Genomic DNA, 18,124 nt, shown 5'->3' with positions numbered 1-18,124 from the left:
GGCAGGGTAAAGTCAAATAGGTTTTCTTTATGATAGTGTTTCTCAGCTGTTTATATGCTTTAGGAATTGTTTAAAGTTTTGTTGTTGTTGCTTTAGGAATCTTTAAGAAGGTGGGCCAGGGATATGGCTCAGTAGTAGAGCACTTGCCTAGCATGCGTGAGACACTGGCTTTGATCCCTGGCATCACATAAAAATAAATAAAATAAAGGTACATCTACAATTAAAAAAATTTTTTTAAAAAGAAGGGAATTTTATCTGAAGCTTTGTCTCAGCCAGAATATGGAATATATAGGCTCTTTGTACTCAGAGCCATGATAGGAACTGCTGATCCAAACAGGGCCTCTCCACCTTTTTGTCTCTTGATTCAGGACCTCAAATGCTAAGGGCCTATGGATTTGATCTAATGGGAAACCTTGAAGAGTACCAAATGGTGTAGTAACAGATTTGCATTTTAGGAAAAATACTCAAGCTGCAGATGTAAAGTGGTGGGAATATAAGGTTAGGGGGCTAATTCTATAAACTAGGTCCACTGTGCTGACCCCCACATGCTTTCTTTTAAAAAGCAATTTACCTGGCTTAAGTCAGGATATGTTACACCTCAGCAAACAACCTATTATCTGAAGAAGAAATGCAGGGTAACAGAAGTTAACCCTGAAGTCGGGGGACTTCTGTGACTTATATAGGCCAGATCCCAGAATTCAGGAAGATAAGGACAATTCCCCCTAACTCTAAAACCCATAAGAACAAGTTCTAGTTAGAACCAGTCAGCATGGGCAAATGCCCTGGATCTTTACTATACACAGTTGGGACTTGGAAGTTTGATGTGATTGTGCTGTCAGTCAAATGTCAAGAGGTGTCAGGCGCAGTGGCACACGTCTGTAATCCCAGTGGCTTGGAAGGCTAAGGCAGGAGGATTGCAAGTTCAAAGTCAGCCTCAGCAACTCAGTGAGGCACTAAGCAACTCAGTGAGACCCTGTCTCTAAATAAAAATTTAAAAAAGCACCCCTAGTTCAATCCCCGGTACCAAAAAAAAAAAAAATCAAGAGGTGTTGGGCTGGGGTTGTGGCTCACTGGTAGAGTGCTTGCCTAGATGTGTGAGGCACTGGGTTCGATTCTTAGCACCACATATAAATTAACAAATAAATAAAAAAATATTTTAAAAAATATTAAAAAAAGAAAGTCAAGAGGTGGACCTGGGGTGGGACCCTCCAGAAAACTCCCTGAGACCCCCCCCCAGGAGGGCAAGAGAGGGCCACCATCCCTCTGAGAGGACCCCCTCTCACGCTTGAGAGTGTTCCCTTTTCCTGTGAACTCATGTCTGCTACACTGAGTGACACGTCTGAAATCTTTCTGATCACAAGAATTGCTAATAGAGGACTGTTGTAGTGTCTCAGCTCTGCAGTAGGCGGTGCTCTGTAACAAGGAGGATAAATGAAGAATAGTCAAAGAATTCAATGAAGAGTTTGCTGAAACAGTGATTCAGGCAACAAATGAAGATGGACCAGATCCTAGGACAGTGCTTGTAACACTGAATATTTGTTGACAAAATGAGAAAAACTAGAAACAAGGGACTCCAGAGTATTTCAAGGAGATCTTATATAAAGTCAAGCCCCACCTCTTGACTTTAAAAAAAATATATTTTTAGTTGTAGATGGTCACAATACCTTTATTTTGTTAAGTTTTTTAATGTGGTGCTGGGGATATATATATATATATATATATATATATATATATATATATATATATATATATATATATATATAAATCATGTTGAAGAAAGAGCAAGAAATCTATGAATTTTAAAATGTCCATTTAGAGCTGGGGTATAGCTCAGTGGTAGAGTACTGGCCTAGCATATGCAAGGTCCGGGGTTCCATCCACAGCACCAAAAATGATACAAAAACAAACAGAAAAACAGAAGTCCTGTCCTCCTAAAGGATGGAAAATTTTAAAGTGTCTTCTGGATTTAGCCCACAGGATAATCTGAGTGACAAGTTGGGCTAAGTTTGGTGGAGATGGCTAGCAGAAGTCAAAGTGGGAGGGTGTCGGGGAAAAGAGGCCACAGTGACAGAACAATGTCATGAAGGGGTTCCGTTATTCCTTAATGGAGCTGTCTTGGACCATCAGGCTGAAAGCGCTGGAAGATATGTGTCTTAATCAGAGCTTTCCTAGAGGGCAAAGACTGTTCACTGCATGATTTCGGAAAAACCGAAGAAAAGAGAGCAGCTATTCGTCCCCAACGCAGACTTCATTTGTGCGTTCAAGAAAAGATGGGAGTGGGGAGGTGCGAAGTTGTGCCAAATCAGGAGAACTACAAGTCCCATGATGCACGCGCGGGGCGGGTCCTCCTGGGCCGCGACCCGCCGCTCTTCCGCTTCCATCTGTAAGCAAACGTAGCCCCGGCCAAGATGGCCTCAGCCGGCGCCCGGGTGGGTGTGGTCCGCGGAAGGACCCGCCCCCGGAACGCTTGTGCAATGGGAACCGCCCTCGTATCCATGGCGACGGCGACGGCGGCGGCCGTCGGCTAGCTAAAAAAGGCGCCGCCGCCGCCGGGATCTCGGAGTCAGCAGTTAACCCCCAGGGGGAGCGGGCTCCCTTTCGCGACAGCCCGGACAGACGGTCCTGTGGAACTAATAGGCGGTCCCCGACACCAGCAACGCCCAGGAAGAGCCGAAACGGGCGAAGGGCGGCCATGAGCGAGCAGCTGGGTTCTACCCCAGGCCGCTAGGGGCAGCCTCAGCAGCCCCTCAGCTCTTCTCGGAACCTCGGGTGGGCAGTGTCCGCCGTAGGCTCCCCTTCTGTGGTCAGAGCCCAAGGGTTGCCTGGCTCCAGTGTGTTTACATGGAGAATCTGAATCCTGAGGCAGAGAAAGGGCCGACCTATTGTACATTTGATCTTCAGTTGTATTACAAAGCAAATTATCTCCCCAGTTCACCCAGCCATCCCTCATTCCATTCAGGAACAAAAGAGCCATGGTTATGGTTTTTACCATCTCTGCTCATTACTGCACGCACCACAGTGTGTTGTATGATCCAGTGTGATCTTGGGTGGTAGTCAGAGAATCCTTATCTCCTGGCATCCCACACACCCTCACCCCAACTTGGAAACATCCTGTTATTCAGTGGGATTGTTCTGTTCCGAAGGAGCTGCAACATTTTCTTACAACACCACGAAGGGCCTTTGGGTGGATCCCTGCAAGCCATCCTGGGCCTTAATTCCTACCCTCTTCCCCTTAGAATCTAAGAGAATGGAACCGAGTACCTGTAAGACCAGTGAATCTGAGGAAGACTCTGTTGAGGAAGAGGAATCTGAGGAGGAGTGTGTTAAAGAGGAAGATACCACCCCTTCTAACTCTTCACAGCAGGCACTCTCAAAGGCAGACTATAAGGCATTTGAGAATGGGGATCCCTTAGCCATTATAGCCAAGAAAATTCCAAAGAAAATCATAGCCCCAACTGACACAGATGACTTAGAAGTTGGGAGGAGAAAGAGAAGGCGGAAATGCAGGTAACCTTCCCTGGACCTCCTCACCTGCCTGGCTCCAGAGTCACCCCCTGACCTCCCTTCAGTATTTGGGAGACTGGGACCTAAGCTCTTCCCTTCAGTCTTTGGAAGAGGAAAGGCTGGAGCATGATTTATCTTTTGGTACAACAGAAACAAAAATCAGAAACATTTGGGCTAGTTCATTTTGGAATTTCAGTATATTTTTTTCCATGCTGGGGATTGAACCCAGGGGTCTTTACCACTGAGCTATATCCCAGTCCTTTTTATTTTGAGACTAGGTTTTGCTAAATTGCTTAGGGCCTCATTAAGTTGCTGAGGCTAGCCTCAGACTGTGATCCTCCTGTCTCAGCCTCCAGAGTCCCTGGGATTACAGGCATGCTCACCATGCCTGGCAGAATTTCAGCATGTTTTTATCACCCTTGTCTTTCCTTTAAGTGGCTTCTAGAAAAAATGAATTGTGTTTGTTGGATATCTCTGCATCTGAGAGCCTGGCAGCCCAGGGTCTGTCCTTCCCTTCCACTCTGCCTGATTTCTGCTATTCCTCCATTCCAGACCCTTGGCCATCAACCTGACCAACTGCAAGTATGAAAGTGGTAAGTGCCCGACTCACACCCTTTTACACAAGAGGGCTGTCATTCTTACTAGGGAGAAGGAGCTCCAATCAAGCTTCCAGCGTTGGATCTTGCCAGGCTGTCCTAGAGCCCATGTTGATGCTCATGAGGTTCCCCTGGCTCAGCTACTGGCAGTTGAGATATTGCTATTCTAATTAGTCTCAATGGTAGGGACAATATCTTCAGTTAACTAACAAAAACAACGAAAAAAGTTCTGGGTATGGTGGCTCATGCCTGTAATCCTAGAGACTTGGGAGGCTGAGGCAGGGAAATAAGTTTGAATCCAGCCTCAGCATTTGGTGAGATCCTATCTCAAAATTTTAAAAAGATTTTTAAAAGGCTAGGGGGCGTATAGCTCAGTGATAGAGCACTACCGTGTTCAATCCCAAGTACTGCTAGAAATAAAATACATGAGAGTCACCATTGCCCTACCCTCCCCAGATTTGTGCAGAGATGAGACAAGCTTAAAACAGTTTGGGTGGGTGGCTAGGGATGTAGTTCAGCACGTGCCTAGCATGTGTGAGGTCCTGGGTTCGATCCCTAACACCTAAAAAACAAAACAAACAAACAACAATAACAACAACAACAACAAAAAAAAAACCCAAACCCCTACTTAAAAAAAAAAAATCCCCAATTAGGTCAGTGTTTTCCTTCTTCCCCTCTTTTTCCCACTGCCATCTGTGCAAGAGGCCACCCAGAGTGTTAGGCACCAGTGTGGTCCCTACCTATGGTCAGCTCTGCAGAAACAATCCTGATTGAGAGATAGGACTGGCAGAATCATAAGGCCAGGCGCTCATTTTCTCTGCTGCATATTTTGGAAGGGCCTGACAGCCTCATGAACTTGGAATTGCCACCTGATAACTAAGATGCAGAACTGAAGTAAGAGTCACCTCCCTCTTCAACCTGGCCTCTGGTCAGGTCTATTCCTTTCCTGACCCATCTAGAGTTCCAGGGCTTGTTGCTGGTGCTCAGGCTGGCAACACTGACCCCCCTATCTCTGCAGTGCGGCGGGCAGCCCAAATGTGTGGCCTGAAAGAAGTGGGGGAGGACGAAGAATGGACTGTGTATTGGACAGATTGCTCCGTCTCACTGGAACGAGTCATGGACATGAAGAGGTTTCAGGTACCAACATCCTGAGCTAAGATTCAGAATGACTATTCCTAACCCCTGTCCAGGCATGAGGCTGCCATTCTTTTTTGGCTGTACCCTGTTTAGACAGGAATGGCTATACTAAGGGTCTTCTGTTCCAATGGAAATATTCTCCTCTTGGCTCTCTGGAGCTTCTGTTATCTGAAGGAAGTTTCCGGTGGGTAGATAATTGCCCATTATTTGCTCTGCCTGGTGACATCTATGTCTAGCCTGCCTGCTCCAAGGCAGGACTGAGAGGCAGCCTCAGAGCTAACAAAAGGGCCATCTCAGCATCTTAGAACCCATCAGTGTGGTGGTGCATGCCTGTAATCCCAGCGATTTGGGAGGCTGGGGCAGGAGGATCACAAGTTCAAAGCTAGCCTCAGCAACTTAGCAAGGACCTACGCAATTTACTGAGACCCTCTCTCAAAATAAAAACAATAAGGACTAGAGATGTGGCTCAGTGGTAAAGCACCTCTGGTTTCAATTCCCAGTACAAAGAAGTGGGGGGAGGAAGAGAAGAGAGCGTGTCAGTTTGGGGTCCTGCCTGGCAGCAAGAAAATCAGGGAAGATGGACCAGGTCCCTAAGAAGAATGTTCCTGCCAGGCTAGGGATGTAGCTTAGTGATCAAACACTAGTACATGCAAGGCCCTGTGTTCAATCTTCAGTATCTCACATACACAAAAAATATACCTGCCTCAAGGTATTTTTATTACCCTCTAACAGATTCCTTGTGGTGAATATCAATAAAATAAGTCATGTGTCACTTAATGACAGAGATACATTTCTGAGGAATGCATTGGTAGGTGATTTCATCATTGTTTGAGTTTTGTAAAAGTATTTTACGAAATGGATGGATATGATATCACCAGATGACATAATCTTATAGAACCTTATATGTAGTTATTGAGTAAAATGCCCTTATACAATGCATGACTGTAATTAAAAAGGGTCTGGTGGGGCTCCACGGGAAGCTGAGTGATAGGTTTTCAAGTTCGAGGACAGCCCGGGCAACTTAGCAAGACCTTGTCTTAAATTTTTAAAAAGGCGATGGGGGTGCAGCTCACTTGTAGAGTACTTGTCTAGCAGGCTTGAGGAGCTGGGTTAGATCCTTAGGACACAATAAAAAAGGGAGTTGGGTGTGTATAGGCTTATTTTGAGGGGAAGCCAGTAAGGGATTGAAGAAACTATAACCTGTATCAAGATAGACAGCAAGTTCTACAAGTATTCAAGAAGCTTTGAAAAGAAATGCAGAAAGCTATTGTCAGATAAGGATGGCAATAATAACAGCTGTTATTGAGGACTTACTATGCATCTAACAGATACCATGTTAAGTGCTTTTATGTTGTTTTTTTTATTATTAAATCCTTAATAATGTTGGTTGTGATGGAGCAAACCTATAATCCCAGCAATTGGGTGGCAGGGGTGACTGAAGCAGGAGGATTACAAATTGAAGGACAGCCTGGGAAACTTAGTGAAACCCTATCCCAAAATAAAAATAAAAGGGCTGGGGATGTAGCTCAGTGGTAGAGCATCCCTGAGTTCAATCCCCAGTACCAGGGAAAAAAATCCTTAAAAACAAAATCCTGATGGCTGGGATATATCTCAGTTGATAGAAGGCTTGCCTCACATGCAGAAGGCCCTGGGTTCAATCCCTAACATCACACACACACACACACACACACAAAAAAAAAAAAAAAATCCTGAGCAGCAGGTATCCTTTTGTTTAAAAAGGAAGCTGAAGCTCAGAAATACTAAGTTTATACAGCTAGTGACTGAGAAAGTCATGAAGGACAGAGCAGCCAGAGGTTTCCTGGCAGGCACCATGTCATCTCTAGGTGTCATGGAGTGCATTTCCTTCAGCTGGTCTTCAGTTTCCTTTTCTATTTCCTATCTTTTAGAGAATGTTTTTCATGATTTCTTTGTACTGCCATACATTGTTACATTATAAGACAAGTACTGGTGGTGGTCTGAGGGATATTAGAAGATGGCTAGAAGGCCCAGAGGTCTGGCCTAGTACACATTCTTCTCTCTTGTCCTCCTCCTTTTTTTGAATGGGAGGGTAGGGGGTACCAGGGATTGAACTCAGTGTCACTTAACCACTGAGCCACATCCCCAGCCTTATTTTGTATTTTATTAGAGACAGGGTCTCACTAAGTTGCTTAGCACCTCACTAAATTGTTGAGGCTGGCTTTGAATTCATGATCCTTGGGCCTCCACCTCCCAAGCTGCTGGGATTATAGGCATGGGCCACTGGGCCAGCCTCTGTCCTTCTTTTTTTTTTTAATATTTATTTTTTAGTTGTATTGGACACGATACCTTTATTTTCTTTATATGTGGTGCTGAGGATCGAACCCAGGGCCCTGCACATGCTAGGCAAGTGCTCTACCACTGAGCCACAACTCCAGCCCCATGTCCTTTATTTTTGAATGAAGGATGTGCACATTGGGTGTAGAAGCCTTGGGAGGGTTTCTCACCTGCCTTAGGGAATCTTCCTGTTTCTACCTTTGGGGTAGTAAGGACAGTGCTCACCTCCACTGTGACTCCTCCCTTCTTCCCCATCCTCTTCCATGATTTTTTGGGATGCCCAGGCCCCAGGAGCTGTCATTTACTCTAGGAGACAATATAACTAACTGGCTCTGTTTCAGAAAATCAATCACTTTCCCGGCATGACAGAAATCTGCCGCAAAGATCTGCTGGCTCGGAATCTCAACCGCATGCAGAAACTCTATCCTACCGAGTACAACATCTTCCCCCGTACCTGGTGCCTCCCTGCAGAGTAAGTGAATCTAGCTTCCCAGGCTGAGATCCTAGGGGCAGGAATGGGTTGCCCTCCTTTGTCCCCTCCAGACTCTGGTCTGGTATGTCTCAGGGGGATGAAAGTGGACCAAGAAAGTTTCAGCTGATCAAAGAAAAGTGAGTCTGAGAACAGTGTTCCAGGAAGAGTGTGGATTAGATAGCCTAGATAGCAAGAATATAGCCACAGGCCCCTAGGTCAGCCACGATTTGCAGAAACCTTTTGACCTGCTCCTCTCTGCACATAGCTACGGGGACTTCCAGTCCTATGGTTGGCAGCGAAAAACCCGCACTTATATCTGCAAGCCAGACAGTGGCTGTCAGGGACGTGGCATCTTCATCACCCGGAACCCCCGTGAGATCAAGCCAGGAGAGCACATGATCTGCCAGCAGTACATCTCCAAGGTGAAAGATACCTCAGTACCATTAGGCTCCTCCCTGGCCCTGAGGTTCCTTGTCTCTTCCAAAGCCAGGGAGGAAGCCAGTTTTGGGCTCCTACCCTTTCTGCTGTCCCCATTATCCTGGAGGCAGTATGGAGCCATGGTTTAGTCAGCCTGCCTAGGTTTGAATCTCATCTTTTCTACTTCCTAGATATGTGACCTCAGGTAGGTGAATGACCTTTTTTTTTTTCTTCTTGCCTCCATTTCCTATTGTTTCATGGGAAGAGTAACAGTAACTACTTTATATGATTGTTGTGAAAATTAAATGAGTTGTGTATTTGAAGCACTTACAACAGTGTGTGGCACATAGTAAGCACTTCAAAAATTAATTACAGGGCTGGGGCTGTAGCTCAGTGGCAGAGAGCTTTCCTCTCATATGGGAGGTACTGGGTTCGATCCTCAGCACCACATAAAAATAAAGGTTATTGTGTCCACCTACAACTAAAACAAATATTTAAAAAAATAAAGGCATGCTATCCATCTACAACTACAAAAAAAATTTTTAAGTTAATTATATTCCTTCTGGGTTTGTGTGCTCTTAGCCTTTCCTTATTGATGGCTTCAAGTTTGATATACGAATCTACGTCCTGATCACATCCTGTGACCCTCTTCGGATCTTCATGTATGAGGAGGGCCTGGCCCGCTTTGCCACCATGCCATATGTGGAGCCCAGCCACAACAACCTGGTGAGAGGGCAGAATGACACCCGTTCTCTTCCATTGCATAAGTGCTGATGTTCTAGGGAGAAACGAGGTAGAGATTTTTCATTATCACACAAGAAAAAGGAAGGAAGTCAGCGAAAGCCATGACACCAAGCTATGAGGACAGCACTTGGTGGGTGGTGACTGAGAAAAGGTGCCCATCACACCCCACCCTCTTCCCCAGAATCTTATAAAAGGACAGTCCCCTGTTGCAAAGGGCCAGGAGACCAGCAATACTAGGGAGGGGTAGAGAAGGCCATAAGACACTGGAGAGGTGGGCCGCATGGAAGCAGTCTGAGCCCATGGGGCTACTTGCTTCACAGGAAGATGTCTGCATGCACCTGACTAACTATGCTATCAACAAACACAATGAGAATTTTGTCCGGGATGATGCTGTGGGCAGTAAGAGGTACTTGCTACTCTGTTTTTTCCTCCTTCCTCTATCCTTTAGCCCTACAATTTCAGGAGCCCATGAAACCCAGCTGACTTTTGGGAGGCTGACTGCTAAGGAAAAACTGTCTTTCTAGACCCTGGATCTGTGCCTGAGTCTATCAGCCCCAAGCCCCACCCTAATAACTAATCCCTGTTCGGAGCTGCTAGCAGCTCTTTGACACACAGGGGCCCAGGCCTGGAATTAGGGTTAGCATCAGGGAACCAGCTGCCTGTAGCCAGGCCCTGGTGGCATAGAAATCTGTATTCCTCTGAGCACTGGGCCTCACAGGAAGCTGTCAACACTCAACGCCTGGCTGCGAGAACACAGCTACAACCCCCGAGAGCTGTGGGGCAACATCGAGGACATCATCATCAAAACTGTCATCTCAGCCCACTCTATTCTTCGCCACAACTACCGAACTTGTTTTCCTCAATATCTGAGTAGTGGTACATGTGCCTGTTTTGAGATCCTTGGTTTTGATGTTTTGCTGGACCACAAGCTGAAGCCCTGGCTGCTGGAGGTAAGGTTTCTCTCCTCATCTTTGCAAAAGCAAGATTCAGAGGCTTCTCTGAACAGGACATCTGGGATAGGAGGCACTCAGGTGGGGACAGAGAAGGGGAGATGATAGGGAAACTTCAGGGTAGGTGGCAACCAGCAGAAGGCAAAAGACATCTATCTACCCTACCCTTTTGGCTGGCTGAGTCAAACTTTGGTGATCTCTGGCTTCTACCACAGCAATCCAGGTTTGGGATCCCCAGTATAAACCTTGACTTTCAGGACACTTTATCTGTAGACTTAGGCTATTTGATTTACTCTCCCCAAGATGCCTGTGAATTGGAGGGATCAGTATGCAGAGTCCTATGGCCTTGAAAGCTAGAGCTTCCAGCCAACTTGGTTGCTGTTATAGGAGGGGATGTTTCTCCTAGACCCTCACTCAGGTCTTCAAGAGACCACCATCTGTTCAGGTGGTAGATACAGGAAGGGGGCAATAACTACTTCTCCTGGCAGGTAAATCACTCTCCAAGCTTCACTACAGACTCCCGCCTTGATCGAGAGGTGAAGGATGCACTTCTTTGTGATGCCATGACCCTTGTTAACCTCCGGGGTTGTGACAAAAAAAAAGTGTTAGAGGAGGACAAGCGGAGAGTCAAGGAAAGGCTTTTGCAGAGCCACCAACAGCCACGAGAAGCCAGGTATGTCATCTCAGCCCACTCTGTTCTTCACCACAACTACCGAACCTGTTTCCCTCAATATCTAATGTGAGTTTATTAGCGTAACTGGTCTTGCTTTTATACTTTCCTGAGAGTGAAAGTCCACTAGAAGAAGGCCACAAAGAGCGAATTAACTATTGAAAAATATTTTGGGGCTGGGGTTATGGCTCAGAATTAGTGCTCACCTGGCATGTGCAAGGCCGTAGGTTCAATCCTCGGCACCACATAAAAATAAATAAGTAAAATAAAGGTTTTGTGTCCAACTACAACTAAAAAATAAATATTAAAAAAAAATTGGGGGGGCTAGGGTTGTGGCTCAGTGGTAGAGCACTTTCCTTGCACAAGTGAAGCACTGGGTTCGATCCTCAGCACCACATAAAAATAATTAAATAAAGATATTGTGTCCATCTACAACTAAAAAAAATTTAAAAAAAAAAAACAACATTATTTTGGGGGACTGGGGACATAGCTCCATTGTATAACACTTGCCTAGCATGCATGAGACCCTGGGTTTGATCCCCAGCCCTGTGAAAAAAATTTTTTTTGCATAGATAGTACATTACATATGTATAGATAATACATCACATAATATAGACAATATATTCAAAATTCAAATGATACAGTTCACAGTTTTTCCCCTGCCCTTCTCATCCAGCGACCCAATTTTCCTCCCTGGAGTCAGTCAACATTCCTAGTGTAGTGTCATACTTTCACAAGCACTTAAAGCACAAATATATATGTATTTATAACAAAGTATGTTTACCCAGACAGTTGCATAACTTATACATACTCGGCACCCTACTTAGCAATGTATTTTAGAGCTATTTTCATATTAACATATAAGGTGCTTTAGGTGGTTTGATTAGTTTTTTATCCTCATTTTTAATAGTTTTTTTAATCCTCATTTTTTATTGGTGTATTATAATTGTATATTTTTAAAATTTTTTTGTAGTTATAATGGACAGAATGCCTTTATTTTATTTACTTTTATGTGGTGCTAAGCATCAAACCCAATGCCTCACACATACTAGGCAAGTGCTCTGCCACTGAGCTACAGCCACAGCCCTAATTATACATATATACATATATATATATTTGTAGTTGGACATAATACCTTTATTTTACTTATTTATTTTTATGTGGTGCTGAGGATCGAACCCAGTGCCTTGCATGTGCACTTGCATGTGGGATTTGTTGTTACATATTTATATTTGTACATGCACACAATATAATAATGTAATTTGACCAAAATCACTTCCCAGCTTTCCCCCTTCCCTCTTTACTTTCCACCCCTTGATCCCTGTCCTAATCTCCCTTTGGTTTAGGAGATCCACCCTCACTTTTGTTTTCCTTTTTTTCCTCTAGCTTATGCATATGAGAGAAAACATAGGACCTTCTGAATTTGACTTATTTTGCTTAACATGATTGTCTCTGGTTCCATCCGGTGTCCTGCAAATGCCATAATTTCATTTTTCTTTATGGCTGAATGAAACTCTATTGTGTATATATACTATATTTTCTTTATCCATTTATCCACTGATAAACACCTAGTCTGGTTCCATAGTTTGGCTATTGTGAACTATAAACATGGTTATGCATATGTATCACTGTAGTAAAGGTAAATACCAAGAAGTAGTATAGTAGGGTTCCATGCCTAGTCTTTTGAGGAGCCTCCATTCTGATTTCCATAGTAATTATACTAATTTACAGTCCCACAAACAGTATAGAAGTGTTCCTTTTTCTCCACATCCTTTCCAGCATTTATTATTATTTGTATTCTTTTGTTTTTTGGTACCATGGATTGAACCCAGGGGCACTTAATCACTGAGCCACATCCTTAGCCCTTTTTATAGTTTATTTAGAGACAGGGTCTCACCGAGTTGCTTAGGGCCTTGCTAAGTTGCTAAAGCTGGCTTTGAACTTACAATCCTCCTTCCTCAGCCTCCCTAGCCCCTGGGATTACTGGTATGTGCCGTGGCATCCAGTTCTTATTTGTATATGTATTTTTTTATTATTTGTATATATATATTTGGTGCTGGAGATTGAACCCAGGGCCTTGTGCATGCGAGGTAAGCACTCTACCAACTGAGCTATATTCCCAGCCCTATTATTTGTATTATTGATGACTGCCATTCTGACTGGTGTGAGATACAATCTCACTGTAGTTTTGATTCGCATTTTCCTAATTGCTAATGATGTTGAGCTTTTTTCCATGTATTGTTGGCCATTTGTATTTTGTCTTTTTTTGAAAATTATAAATATTTATTTATTTTCTTTAAAAAATTTATTTATTGGGGCTAGGGTTGCGGCTCAGCAGTAGAGCACTAGCTTCTCACGTGTGAGACCCTGGGTTCGATCCTCAGCACCACATAAAAATAAATTTAAAAAAATAAAAATATTGTGCCCTTGGGGCTGGGGATGTGGCTCAAGCGGTAGCGCGCTCGCCTGGCATGCGTGCGGCCCGGGTTCGATCCTCAGCACCACGTACAAACAAAGATGTGTCCGCCGAAAACTAAAAATAAATAAATAAATAAATATTTAAAAAAAAAAAAATATTGTGCCCATGTATAACTAAAAAAATTTTTTTTAAAATTATTTATTTTAATTTGTATTTTTTCTTTTGAGGAGTGTCTGTTTAGTTTATTTGCCCATTTATTAATTGGGTCATTTGATTTTTTGGTGTAAAGATTTTTGAGCTCTTTATATGCTCTAGATACTAATCATCTGTCGGAAGAGTAGCTAATAAAGATTTTCTCCCATTCTGTGTGTTTTCTCTTCATATCCTAATTGTATACTTTGCTGTGCTTTTTTTTTTTTTTTTTTCCTTCAGTACTGGAGATTGAACCTAAGGGACTGAGCTATATTCCCAGCTCTTTTTATTTTTTTAAGACAGGGTCTCACTAAATTCCTGAGGCTGGCCTTAAACTTGTTATTTCCCTGTTTCAGCTTCCCACATAGCTGGGATTATAGGTATGCATCACCATGCCCAACTGCTGGTTTGTTTTTTTTAACACAGCTCCTCTAGAAACCAGTTCCTGAGGAACTTTCTAAAAATGAAACACAGAAAACAGTTTAGTTGTTAATAGGGAATTGTTTAAATCAGTATTGATCACCCATTGTTGTTTTCCGTATAAAATGGGTTACAAACATGGTGATTGGTTACTGATATTAAAAGTATATGTTAATGATACATAAAATTGAATTTGAGTAGGCTTTGGATATTCCTGTAGTAACATTGCTTTTCTCTACTGGTATTCCAATATGAGGGGTAGTTTGTATTTGATTCCTCATGATAGCCATAGGGCCTGGTGAATAACAGGTACTCAAATGTTTGTGTGATGAATGGGAGTGAAGGATAAATTAAACACCCTGAGTGTTCCCATGAGACTGAACAGGGGACTTGAGTGAATCATGTTCAATGGGGAAAAATGGTTGACAACTACTTTACCTCTGAGCTACATCCCGGACACTTTTATTTTTTATTATGAGACAGGGTCTCACTAAGTTGCTCAGTCTGGCCTTGAACTTGTGATCCTCCAGCCTCAGCCTCTCAAGTAGCTGGGATTACACGCATGTGCTACTATGTCTGGCACTCATTTTAAAATATTGATATATGATCCCAATTTGGAAGGAAGGAAGGAAAAAAAGGAAGTGAGGGAGGAAAGGCAAACTAGGGAGTAGCAAAGACAGGATTCAAACTCAGGAGGTCCTGCCCTGGAGTCCTTGCTCTGTGCTAATTACTGATATGTTAATTTCATAGTAAGATCATGGGGAGTTTTAATTTTTTTGCTCTTTTAAGTTTTCTGTAGTGAACTTATATTAGTCTCATAATTAGACTCCGATAATTTGGAGTGCCAGTTTATAAGTAAACCCCTGTGAACTTAGAACAAAAATCAAATTTCTGGAAGCAAAGCCTATTCTTCTGCCTACACACATGGTCATGCTGACCAGAGATGGCCTTGACAGCCTTCCCCACAGTCAAGGGCTTGGGAGGCCAAGCGGCCAGCAGGAGTTTCTCAAAGGCTTACCCAGCCTTCCTTTCTCAAATCTCTGACTCTGTTGAGCTGTTTCCACAGGCGAGAACAGATCGAGTCGTCCCATGCAGCCATGCAGGACCAGGAACGATATGAGGATTCCCACCTGGGGGGCTATCGGCGGATCTATCCTGGGCCTGACACAGGGAAGTATGAACCCTTCTTCAAGCACAATGGCTCCCTCTTCCAGGAGACTGCTGCCTCCAAAGCCAGAGAAGAGTGTGCCAGGTACTTTGCCACTTTGTCCTGCATTTCCTTTATGCAGATGGATGAGGGCAGATCTTGAACCTGAATTACTCCCCAGCAGTGGGGGAGGAAGCCAGACACTTGAGGAAAGAGAAATAGAGCTATATAGTCTGTCAGCCTCTTAGTGACTCTTCATTCTGCAGGTTCCTCCCTAATTCCTGTCCCAAGAACAGATCATGATTCCTGCTTATCCCGTTTTCCCTCTATTTCCTTTTCCCCAACACAATTCCTCCAGTATCTGAAGCTTTTATGTTTTATCAGGCAGCAACTAGAAGAGATCCGCCTGAAGCAGGAACAGCAGGAGAATTCAGGCACTAAGAGGCGAAAGGAAAACAAGGACCAGAACCAGGGTGAATCAGCTGGGGAGAAGAGCCGATCCAGGGCAGGGCCCCGGGGCCTTTTCACCTACTTGGCTTACAGGAATCGGAAGCGGGAGAAAGAGGTGTCAAGGGTTGTGTGACTCTTATCTTTCTGCAGGAAAATGGGTTGGGACTACTAGAAAAGGGAATCTCTGCTGTCCTCTCCTCCCCTTGCACAAGAGAGATGAGTTCCTTATCAGTAAATTGAAACTGACTTTTTGGAACAGAAGGTGAGAGAATGGACAGCAAAGGGAACTCTACAGGAGGGTCAGGGCAGGGATGGAGGTAGAGTGGGCTAGAGTCCTACAGCCATCCTTGCCGATGGTTTGGGACTTGTCCTTGGAGATCCTGCATTTATCTCTCATGTACCTTGCAGCCCAAATCAATACACCTGGATATTATGCAACCTCAAGATATTGTGGAAGAGGAGGAGCTAGAGCGGATGAAGGCCCTGATACAAAGGGAGAATCTCATTCGAAGCCTGGGTATTGTAGAGCAGCTGACCCGCATGCTACACCCCAGTCACAGGGGCCAGAAAAAACTTCATGAGTATCAGGTGAGGGTCCTTATGAAGCCTTTGGCAAAAGAAGGGATAAAAAGGTTGTGATATCAGCAGATGGTGGTGTCACACCAAAAGATGCTTATGTGATGGTATCTGTCAATGGAGCTTGGGAAAGTTGAATAGGCTGGGCCTTGGGAGAGGGTCTGGTCTGTTGGTTCTTTTTGCATCTATTCCCCATCTCCCTTATTTTCAGAATTGACATCCAGCAAAGTGCAGGCCCCAACTTTCTCAATTACAAGAGACTTACCCTCTATATTCTTATCTCATAGTAGCCCAAAAGTTATGACTGACAAATAACAAGGTTGCCATCATGCTGTGGCTTCTGTGTAATCTCTCTAGCACTGACAGTGTCCTCTAACAGGGAATAAGTAAATAGTCTCAGGCCAGTAAAACAGTTGCTGGGTTAGTAACAAATCTATTGGGCCCTCTGTTTTTATTGAACCCTAAAAGAGTAACTGGTTAAATAGTGGCTACGGCCTAGAAGAGATTTTTTAAGTTACTTATTTCTTCCAACACTCCATCCAGCCTCACAAGAAATGTGGTAAGGGGCTGCTCTTCTCCTCTAGCCTAGATTTCACCAGGACGGGCTGGGCAGTCAAGAAGTGCAATCTGTGAGTCTGGTCCCATTGGTGCTCCTAAGAGGGGCTACCTCAGAGCAGGGCCAGCCTCATTTCCTGCAACCACTTCGGCCCCATGAATTGATCCCCAGGATCTTAGGGCCACTGCCAAGCACGAATGCTGCAATCCCACAACATTCCCGGTGCCATCTGCAGCCCAAGACCTTCAACTGGATAGGAGATCCAGCAGCCATCGGTCCCTGTTCATTGTCAATGAGGAAAGCTGGGAGGCACTATTTTTCCAGCGCTAGAGTCAGGGTCACTAGCCGTAAGTATACAAAACTAGCTTTGGTCACTTTGACCTGTGTAAATTTCTAATAGCAGATATTACAGCTGGGATGCTCCTAAACTATAACGATGCAGTGGTACAGGAACGGGGAGGTGGTGGACCCATTTATTTAACTTCTCCTATGTATTAGACTCTGATGATAATAATGGCAGAATTACAGTCCTAGCCCTCAACAAAGGTAACAAGAAAGTGGGCAAGTAAACGTACCAAGTATAATACAGTGTGGTAAAGATGCTGGAGGAAAGCATGGGATACCATTCCTCTGTGGTAGTAACTGGATTACAGCTGAGAAAGAGGTGGGCAAATCTTTTCTGTGAGTACCAACTCAGGAGGGGTCCATGTTTTCACTGCAGAAGGCCAAGCCAGCAGAAGGCTAGAAGCCATAAACCAAGCCCTGGCAGTATCAGTGCCATCCACTTTAACCCCAAAGCATGGCTATCTTCTGCAGACTGAACGCACATTGCCTTCCATGGTAAAGTCTGAACACAGAACAGCCAAGGCCAGGGATCTCACCCTCTGCCCTGCCTCTGCACCTGTTCTGCAGCATTCCAGTACAATTCTTAACGTTAGCCAGCACAGGTAAAAGCAAGAAGGAAGTCAGCACTCAACCTCTCCTGGAGAACCTCCTGAGGTTCCAAAAGGAGCACTGGGCCTTCAATCTTTGCTAAATGAAAGTCGGCCACCAAGTTCCAGTTTGAAAACCCCAGTCAGGAATCCTGTTTGAAAAAGGAAAAACAAAGACACCAAGAATTCCTCAACACCCTAAGATTCTTTTGGGATTGGTAAAGACTAAAAGATGAAGAGCCAAGGCTGGCCAAATACTCATTTCCACTTGTCAAACCTGAAGCTGGGCTTACTGTTGAGGGCTGTCTGAACCTTGGGAGCGGTCACCCCAGCGACGTGTCCCTTTTACCATTGGAGTCAAGTGCCCAAGGCACGGGTCTGTCGCCGTCAGCCGACTGCCAAGGGTGGCCGCCCTTCCTGCCATGGTGGCGGAGACCGGCAGGCCTGGGCAGCTTGAGACAGAGGGGAGGCTCTCGGTAATTGAATCCGTCTTTTTATTAAAGTTTATGTCGTTTTCCAGGAGTGTCCTGAACCTCATTTAGACCCTCGCGTTTCAAGACAGCCAAACAGTTATAGCTGGGAAGAACGGGCCGCTAAACAGCTCAGGCCTAGACTGTCCTTACAGCCCT

At 44.5% G+C, this 18,124-nt stretch overlaps 1 protein-coding gene across 1 annotated transcript; it reads left to right on the top strand.

Annotated features, from left to right (window-relative positions):
- Window positions 1–3,247: 3,247 nt before the first annotated feature.
- Ttll13 (tubulin tyrosine ligase like 13) lies at window positions 3,248–18,017 on the top strand. Its single transcript, XM_027919859.2, has 14 exons — window positions 3,248–3,507; window positions 4,057–4,097; window positions 5,119–5,237; window positions 7,892–8,022; window positions 8,288–8,444; window positions 9,022–9,165; window positions 9,504–9,589; window positions 9,902–10,133; window positions 10,622–10,806; window positions 14,901–15,086; window positions 15,366–15,546; window positions 15,840–16,019; window positions 16,592–16,910; window positions 17,285–18,017. Exons 1-14 carry the CDS (start codon window positions 3,248–3,250, stop codon window positions 17,512–17,514), a joined length of 2,451 nt encoding a protein of 816 aa, XP_027775660.2. The 3' UTR covers window positions 17,515–18,017.
- The last annotated feature ends 107 nt before the right edge of the window (window positions 18,018–18,124 follow it).

The sequence above is a fragment of the Marmota flaviventris genome, chromosome 2 (genome assembly GCF_047511675.1).
Source record: "Marmota flaviventris isolate mMarFla1 chromosome 2, mMarFla1.hap1, whole genome shotgun sequence".
Lineage (NCBI taxonomy): Eukaryota > Metazoa > Chordata > Mammalia > Rodentia > Sciuridae > Marmota > Marmota flaviventris.
The sequence above is the reverse complement of the archived record's forward strand: the minus strand, read 5'-3'. Positions and strand labels throughout refer to the sequence as shown.

What these genes read in the sequence shown, in the direction of transcription:
- Ttll13 (XM_027919859.2), top strand. Translation starts at nt 3,248, where the DNA reads ATGGAACCGAGTACCTGTAAGACCAGTGAATCTGAGGAAGACTCTGTT. An exon ending in GATGCTGTGGGCAGTAAGAG is followed by an intron (nt 9,590 to 9,901) that starts GTACTTGCTACT and finishes TGGGCCTCACAG; the next exon opens with GAAGCTGTCAACACTCAACG. An exon ending in AAAAACTTCATGAGTATCAG is followed by an intron (nt 16,020 to 16,591) that starts GTGAGGGTCCTT and finishes CTTCTCCTCTAG; the next exon opens with CCTAGATTTCACCAGGACGG.